At 35.4% G+C, this 9020-nt stretch overlaps 2 protein-coding genes across 2 annotated transcripts; both read left to right on the forward strand.

Annotated features, from left to right (window-relative positions):
* Nucleotides 1-2008: 2008 nt before the first annotated feature.
* Nucleotides 2009-3051, forward strand: LOC118485764. Its single transcript, XM_035982205.1, has 2 exons — nt 2009-2489; nt 2756-3051. Exons 1-2 carry the CDS (start codon nt 2009-2011, stop codon nt 3049-3051), a joined length of 777 nt encoding a protein of 258 aa, XP_035838098.1.
* Nucleotides 3052-6460: 3409 nt separating this feature from the next.
* On the forward strand, nt 6461-7303 carry LOC110896093 (protein LURP-one-related 11). Its single transcript, XM_022143529.2, has 2 exons — nt 6461-6711; nt 6838-7303. The coding sequence occupies exons 1-2, from the start codon at nt 6475-6477 to the stop codon at nt 7174-7176; spliced, it is 576 nt and encodes a 191-aa protein (XP_021999221.1). The 5' UTR covers nt 6461-6474; the 3' UTR covers nt 7177-7303.
* Nucleotides 7304-9020: the final 1717 nt, after the last annotated feature.

Below are 9020 nucleotides of genomic sequence, written 5' to 3' on the forward strand. Positions count from 1 at the left end.
AGTTGATGGTTGAACTTACAAACGGTAACCTTTTTATTCTACATTTAAATGAGTCAACCTATTTCGCTTTAGTATAATCTTAATGTGTCATATAGTTATAGTGGCAAAGCTAGGATTCTTTTTACATCAGGGTTACCTTATTAATTCGTTGCTCGTATTTCTATTCTTCGAGTTGGGTTGAGTTTTTTTTCTTATGATTCAATCAAGAGCAAGTGAAATGATAAAAGGACAACTAGTGAGCCATACATATTAGAGATATTAGAGTTGAAATGAGTTTTTTAAAAAATAAAATCACTTTTCAAACACACATTGTGAGACTACTACTTTACATCATGTAGTGAACAACTAATTAAACAATATTTGGTCGATTACCTTCAAACTTTAAATAAGGATGGAAATCAGAGCTCATTGTGTTCTATCGTTTTAAACTAGAAAGTAGCGGGGGACACAATGACCACAAGTACGTACTTCAAAAGAATACTCTAAACCAAACTGCAAATTAACATAAGCAAGATTTTAATAGGACATTGCTTAAAAGCGAGGAGGGGGAAGGCGTCAAGGGGATGCGGCAGGTTTGCGTCGAAGTGGCTCTGACATGGGTGTGGGTTGGAACCACAACACTGGTCTTATAACAAGACAATATATTTTATTAAAAATATGCAATTGTAAAATGCATCAGTTTGGGTATCGTACCTCATTAATCTAAATAAGAGTGAAGGCTCAAGTGTCTTTATTTAGGTTTATACACTGCGTGTGCGTTGCGGCACGCTAACCCGTATCATTTATACACTGCGTGCGCGAAAGCTTGTTGATATATTTCAACGTGAGTTATTAAGAAAATTCGAGAAGTACATAGGTTTTAACATTTAAATACTAGATGACTAATTAATGTGTTAATTTCTAAAATCCAGCCACATGTTTGGTATATACAAACAACTAACACCACCAAAACATCAAAAACCAAAAGAAAACCATACGAAGCGTAAGCAAACGCCTTGTTTCCTCTTTAATACGACCCAATTGAGCCTGAACCATTTCCCTAACCTCCAATCTCTTCTCAATTTCCCGCTCTTTCTCTTTGAACGTCAACAATGCAGACATCAACATCTCCTCGTCTTCCTTTGCCATCAACTACGAGAATCCCACCCCTGCAAATTTAAGTGCAAGTAGTAAAAACCCACATCACAAGCAATTCAATACTCATGAAAAACGTCAAACAAAAGCCATAGTTGTAGAACATCGGGCTCAGAATTTCAAAAAAGAAGAATACATCGTAGTTGTAGTGGGGTTGCAGATAAAAACTGACCATCCACCAACCCTGCCACGCCAAAGCAACTTCACCGTCCAATTTAAGCTTAGACATATGAACTCATCACAGCCCAACGACAAATCGTAGCGGGGGATACCACCACATAAACAAAAACTCAAAGGAATCCGAGGGAAGGCGACATGTGGAGAGCAACGCCCACACAAACCAACTAGAGGCAACCACGAACACGTTGAACCAAGCTGAGGGCACCAACACCACAATTACTGTTCATAAAGTTTCCTCATTAATAATGTATATATAATATATAATATAGTGACAACTATTAATATTAATATTACTAGTATGATATAATTGGGTCCTTTTTGACTTCTTGGGTAGGTTATAAGGCTACACGGTATGGAGACGTCCCTACACCGTCGAGGTCCGGCGACGGAAGCTACACCATGCCGCCCCCCCCCCCCCCCCGCGTCCCGGCCTCTCTGTCTCTTCTTCGCCGTTTGAGACGGTCCAAAAAGTGGGGCCCATCATTAAAGAATTCGACCGTTTAATAAAAAAAAATTCCAAATTTTGAATAATTCCAAACGGTCACAATTTTTAAATATATATATTTACCTTCCATTTTCACTTTCAATCACCAAATTAACCCCAAAATTTCATCTCTCTCTCACATAATTTTTATAAACTTTCTTCCACTATTTTATAAACCTTCTTCCACTATAAACCTTTTTACACTTTTTCATGGATCCGTTCAACAACCCGGACAACCGGAACAACCCGAATAATCCCAACAATCCGACCCAACCTAATGTTTTCTCGGTTCCGGGACATTATCCGACGCTAGAACCGAACCAATTCTCGCAATATTCATCGAATGCGTTTGCTTCATTCCAACACTCGCCAAACCAATTCGCTCAAATCTCCCAAAATCAAGCCCTTCAACAAATGATGATGCGGGGTGCTTGGAACTTCCCACCCGTTCAACCTCAACCGATCCCCACACCACCCGTTCAACCTCAACCGATCCCGACCCAGTCCGAACCCGAAGACGATGTGGAGATTGTTCCCGAAACCCAACCGCCTAAAGGGAAAGGAAAACGAAACAAAGGCAAGCAAGTGGTGGGTGATCAACCGTCGAAACCGAAGGCGACTAAGTGGACACCAATCGAAGAAGAAGCCTTAGCCAAGGCTTTCATTGGCACTTCTGACAACCCGACAAAAGGTTCGTATTTTTTTTAAAGTTTAAATTTTTTAAAGTTTAAATTTTTTAAAGTTTTAAAGTTTTAAAGTTTAAATTTTTTAAAATTTAAAGTTTTAAAAAACCAACAGTTTGTTTTTTTTTTTTTTAGTTTTTTTTTTTGTTAACAGTAGGTTTTTTACTTTAAGTTTTTTTTTTAACAGTAGGTTTTTTACTTTATTAGTTTTAAAGTTTAATTTTTTTGTTTATTATTATGTCAACACTTTATATATTTTGTTTGTTTTTTATAGGTAATAACCAATCGGGTGAGGGGTTTTGGTCCAAGGTATTGGCCAAGTTTCTCGTCTTTATGGACCAAGGCCCGTATCGAGATGTCGACCCGGTCTCCTCAAAGGTGGACCCGAACATGGTTGAGTTTATGGAACACTTAAAAATGTACAACGACGTCACGGCCCAAAAGACGAAGGCGAAGGAGCGGGGCGTCGAAGAAAAAAGTCGTGTATCGGAAGAAAAGTTACGCGAGAAGGTCCGATTGGCGAATGAGAAAATCCGAATTTCCGATGAAAAAATTCGGCTCAAGGAATAGGAAATAATATCGATGAATGTCGAGGACGAACCCGAGCCGAAACGTTCGATGTTGAAAAAATTACAACACGACATCATGAAAAAACATCAAATTATTTAACTCTATGTTTATTTTTATTAAGTCTTTGGTTTTTTTTTAAGTTTATGTTTTTTTTTTATGTTTATGTAATGTGGGTTTAATATTAATGAAAATATTTTGTTAGTATATTTGTTAAATGTTAAAAAAAAATAGAATACTAAAAAAAAACATAAAATGTGGTGGAGGACTATGACTAGGACCATCCTACCATGCCCTCTAGTTTTGGAGGATGGACCATCTTTGGGAGGAATATGACGTGGCGCCTACGTGGCGGATCATCCTCCAAGGATGGTTTATCACCATACATTGTAGTCTAAGGCTCAGCCTCAGGGATTGGCTACAATGGATGCCACACCAAGGTGTGGGGGGAGGGGTAAATTTTTCAATTTTTTTTTTTTTTCACTTTATATATAATGTTTCTAAAATAAACAACCTATAATTGAATTTGTTTAGGCCCGATATTGTAGTGAATCAAATTGTGACTTATTTTATGCAAATATATTGTGGTGAATCAACTTTTGATGCAAACATAATGTTACTAGGTAACTAATTAGTTTAGACCCAATATTATGGTGAATCAAATTGTGATTACCAATTGATGGTAGACTGGTAAAGGAATATATCAAGGTCTTGACACAACTAAATTCATTAAAGTTTTTTAAGAGGGCAATTTTTTTAGTTGCACATACCCATGAATTTTCAGGGATGACTCTATCAGAAACATGATGGTGGAGATGGAGGTGAAGGAGATGTTCACAACTGAGAGTAGCGGTGGTGGCAAATGGTGGTTGTACGTAGTGGTAGCACATTGTGGTGGCAACAAACGAAGGCAACTGACTAGAGAAAAGAAAGCTATGAAAATAACAAATTAAGATGAAAATGAATTTGTTTTAAGCAAAATCGCTACTCATCTTCTTTTAAGCCTTAAACATGCACAACTTGCGACGTTGCGCGTAGAATTTGTTAGTTCAATAAAGTTTTGAGGTCGCTACAAGTAGATACAAACAAAACATATTTTAAAGCGTGCGGAATATAAATATACATAGTTTGCTTATTTCGTCATTGTATTAATTAATCTATAAATTAATAATAATACAATGTAGTGGTTGATGTGAAAACCAGCCGTATAATTGTCGGATTTTGACCTCCAGTATTAAAAAATGTAGTAAAAATGGCCAAAGCTATAACCTTGTGTTTAAGAAGCCTATTAATTGTTATGACTTAAACATTAGTTATTTTTAAGGTATGATTATTAACGTGTTCTAATCATAATTATAATAAGATTATTAAAAAATAGATAACTACAAAGTAAATTCGCTACTAATTTAAGTAATCATATTAGTGGATAAATGTGAAGAGACGTGCCACTTTATTTTTACAAGATATCGATACTTGTTAGTATTGTTATATTTGTCTCGTAAAAATTACAATATTTAAGTTATGAATAATCTAATCTTTTTAACTCCAACATCTAAACGAATCTTAATTTAGACAAGACAAAACAGAAAAATCTTGTTAACTCGAGATACAACTAGTCCTTTGTTGTTTTTAAAATCTATAAATGGTCAATAATTTACATCGAGATAGTTGGTAAACGGGCAACAAGCTGCGCCGCTACCCCTTTTTGAATAGCAAAACTAAGCCTTTTAAAAACTACGTCCATAGATCTCGGGGTCATAACATTACTATGCATGACCCTTTGAACTCGACTAAGTAGGTCCACAGCCTCTGGCGCCAGAAAACCAAAAGTATCAAAAGCAAATGGGATAAACACGTGCTGGTTGTCAAGGCACGCTTTCTCATGCTTGATCACTTTACCCGAAGCAGCTTTTAAAGCAGCCTGACCCACTGTGAAAGCACTACTCCCTAAGCCCACTAGCGGGGAAACCCCTGTTAGATCCACACAGGCGTGTTTTCCTCCTACCCATCCAAAGACAAGAATGTCGGCTGGTCGAAGGGTAGATCTCCCTTCCAACGGGTCTGTTAAGAAATTAACGGGTGCCTCTTTCTTAGTAGAAATACCAGCGCACCTGAATATGTCAAAAAGGACATCCCTAACCAAATCATGTCGGTATTTGAACCCCGGGAGCTCTCTACAATGAATTGCATGCTCACCAAAAGAATCCAAACACGCCTTATGACAAACTGGGCATACCTCGTCAACTGGGAATAAAGGAATCATGAGGCGATACTTGAGGATAGTACGGTACTCCACCGGCGACATATGCTGGCCTAACCCATCTATAGGTATAGCAAGAAGAAAATCTTGTGCATGTGGTGCTCGGAGACACTCAAAACGGCTTTTTGTCTAACGGTCAAGTCAAACTGCACTTCGATTTCGTGGACAATTTTACTAAAAAGAGCACTCGCCAATGCATGTTGAGCTTTAGGGGGGGCGGTGTCCTTATTAGTGAAACCGCTGAAGTCAAAGCTTGGAATCGTATCACGAAGACAAGCCAAAGCACAAACATAATCAGAATCCATACCGCATATACCACTGTCTCTTAAGATGTGGTCCTGTAGCACCCACGATTGGGCCCTCGAGGCCACAAAAGCATAGGATGAAGCCTCTACAGCCGAATACAACCCCAAACCTCCAAACCTAATAGGTAAAGAAGCAAGTCGCCACTGGAGGTCTCCAAAGAAAGGACCTCCGCAAACCACCAATTCCTCAACCGATAAATAAATTATTTTTCAAGTATATACTTATTTTAAAAAGAAATATATTACACCATTATCGATTGGTGACACACACAACAATGTCCTCTATATACCACAGTTCACATGTAGTGACATTTTATATTTGCTAACTATATGTAAAATATATAATTTGAAGTTTTACTTGTGTAACGTTTTAGGAAAAGAGAATTGTTAAGATAATAAAATAAAATCATGTGTATTTTGAAGACGAGTTTCAAAATATATATATTTCTTTCCATATTGGGTTTAATTTCTAGATATCCAACATTAATCATTGTCCTTTTCTATTTTTTTGAATAACTATATTTACACCTAAATACCATTTACACCCCAACCATATGCTCAGTTAGTTAATTTTGTTAATTAACCGATACGGTTGTTATATTCTAACTATTAGTAACAATTATATAAAACAAGATTTTATATCTATTGTTATTGTTAAGTATACTTTTAAGACTATAATTAGTGTGTTCTTTAAAATAATCAACTCTAGCATTTATTTTATAATATGTAGGGTTCTAGACAGGGGTCACTATCACTTGGACAGACTTGATCTTCCCAGAAGCTGACCTACATGCAAAAATATGTCTATATATACATCTTTCTACATCTTTTAACAAGACTTGCCTCATTTACTCTTCCAATATGTCTAGGGTTTTTCCTCAAACACCTTGTCCTTCTCATCCTTCTTCTCACTCAGTTTCAAAACCTGAATCTTTCACAATATGGATGAAATCTCTAGTATTCAACACGCGAGGATGCACCGTATATAATTCAAAAGGCGAAATCATTTACAGGGTTGATAATTACGACAATAAATCTGGTCAAGAAGTTTATCTTATGGATATTCGAGGAAAAGTTCTATTTTCCTTGCTACAAAAGGTACAAATTCACTCAATATACCGTTTGTTATTTTTCAAGTTATAAAACGATACTGACTATTGTTATTCTCTGAGTGAGATCTAACTGGGTACGTTTATTTGTTTTGTTGTTATTGTGTGGTTGCAGAAATTACGATTATTTGGGTGTTGGGACGGATATAAATGGGATGCTTCTAGTTCAAAAAAACAACTATGGTTTCGTGTAAGAAAACATCGAAGTATTTGTGTGAGTTTATGTGATGATATGTGTACATACAAGATTGTTAGAAATGATGGCAAACTAGGATTCAAGATTGTAGATGCAGATCAAGAAGGTGCACTTGTTGCAGAGATCAAACAAAAGCAAACAACCACAGGGATTAACTTTGGAAATGATGTATTTACATTAACATTACAACCCCATGTTGATCAATCGTTAATAATGGCAATAGTCATGGCCTATGGGTTGATAACTAATCAAATTTGAAGGAAATATAGAAGTTAAAACAAGGTTTGATCATATGTATAGGAAGATGTACACCATCAACAAATTTTGTCCGAGTTGTAATATATTTTTTTATTTCATATTAAATACAATTGATTTGTTGAACTCATGAGATATGTGGTGAAAGAATTTGCTTCGTAAGTTAATTAACTAATTAATAATATTTGAAAATGAAGTCGTAATTCTTGACAATTAGTTAAGAAATATTTCCACAATCTTTTTCTATTAAGATGGTTGAACAATGTATTAGTTACTTATAATAGCGAAAGTGTCAACTTTTACCGTTAAAAAAAATAATGAATTATATTGTCTGTTTTCAGACTAAAAAATAATGAATTATATAGTCTGTTTTCAGACTTTCCAATAATTAACCAATCTAGAACCTCAAGACATCATCTTTTAGTCTTTATTTAACTAAAGATGGTGTTAGCATTTAACAAATTAAAATTAACTAGATGTTACCCGTGCCATGTTGCGGCAAGGTTTGTGACCGACGATGTTAGGGGCTGTTTTGCAACTTCTAAATGGTTAAGTGCTGAACCAGTAAGAGGTCTGAACCATTAAGTGTTGAACCAATAATATGTCTGAACCATTAAGAGTCTTATAATGCTTAACCGTTCAAAGACAAATATCTGCCCAATGCAGACTAGAGATCTTAATCATTCAGACATTGTATAATGCTTAACCATTCAGATACAAATGTCTGAACCATTCAGACATCTGCTTGTGAAACAAACAGTCTGAATCATTAAGTAGTGAACCTGTAAGAGGTCTGAATCATTAAGAGCCAAACAAACAGCCCCTTAGTTTGTTAAATAAATAAAGTTTGTACACGCGATCATAAAATATAAGCGAAAACATCATATTATATCATTGATTGTTAATATGAATTTTTACAAAATTTGCAACCAGTTATTACATAAAACTAATACAACTAAACATATTAACTTTAATTAACATTTGCCGATTGAGCATAACGCGCATGAAGCACGTTTACATCATCTTGTAGCTCAGCTTGTTTCTCGTGTATCTTTGACTTGCGCTCGGTTAGCTCAGCGAGTTTAGTGTTTATCATAAGGTCCGACTCAATTACTTGTTCGAGAATGAGCTCAAGTTGTTCAAAAATATGTGCCTCTTTGTTCGGGTTAGTCATTTTTAACCTATAAATTAATGTATAAGTTAGAATTTGCATTCAATTCTTTAAAACAAAGAAACAAAATAAGGCAAACTAATTTTGATAAATTAATGTATGTGTTAGAATTGCATCCAATTCTTTAAAACAAAGAAACAAAATAATAAGTCAAATTAATTTTGTATTAGGAAAAGAAAATTAATTTTGTATTAGGAAAAGAAGGCTCGTACACATATTTTTGAACGTTACGTTTCTTTGATGTCACCAAACTATCACCAACAAAAATACAAAGTTAATATAAACTTAAAAAACAAATATAAAAATGTAATAACAATTTGACATACACACTAATATGTTCAACATGTTTGTAATGTGTCTTAGTTAGGCTCGGAAATCTTAGCTTTACCAATTGCTTATAAAAAGTCATCACAGTTTACTAAGCGAAGATTTTTGACATCGTGGTTTGTTTACACGTAAAGCGACAATAGGGTAATTACCAACTTCAAAACCCATGCATTTATAACTATCAGTTAGCAACAGGTAAACATACATATTAAGGCTCAGACACGACACGGTTACAATAAAAACTGGCATGCCATACGAGTCTATGACGTGTACCATCATAGCCAAGAAACCCAAACAATACGCCTGTTCTCGGATGAATACAAAGTCACCTTCATCGAAACCTTAGTAA

Source organism: Helianthus annuus, chromosome 2, assembly GCF_002127325.2.
Source record: "Helianthus annuus cultivar XRQ/B chromosome 2, HanXRQr2.0-SUNRISE, whole genome shotgun sequence".
Lineage (NCBI taxonomy): Eukaryota > Viridiplantae > Streptophyta > Magnoliopsida > Asterales > Asteraceae > Helianthus > Helianthus annuus.

What these genes read in the sequence shown, in the direction of transcription:
- LOC118485764 (XM_035982205.1), top strand. Translation starts at nt 2,009, where the DNA reads ATGGATCCGTTCAACAACCCGGACAACCGGAACAACCCGAATAATCCC. An exon ending in TTCTGACAACCCGACAAAAG is followed by an intron (nt 2,490 to 2,755) that starts GTTCGTATTTTT and finishes TGTTTTTTATAG; the next exon opens with GTAATAACCAATCGGGTGAG.
- LOC110896093 (XM_022143529.2), top strand. Translation starts at nt 6,475, where the DNA reads ATGTCTAGGGTTTTTCCTCAAACACCTTGTCCTTCTCATCCTTCTTCT. An exon ending in TATTTTCCTTGCTACAAAAG is followed by an intron (nt 6,712 to 6,837) that starts GTACAAATTCAC and finishes GTGTGGTTGCAG; the next exon opens with AAATTACGATTATTTGGGTG.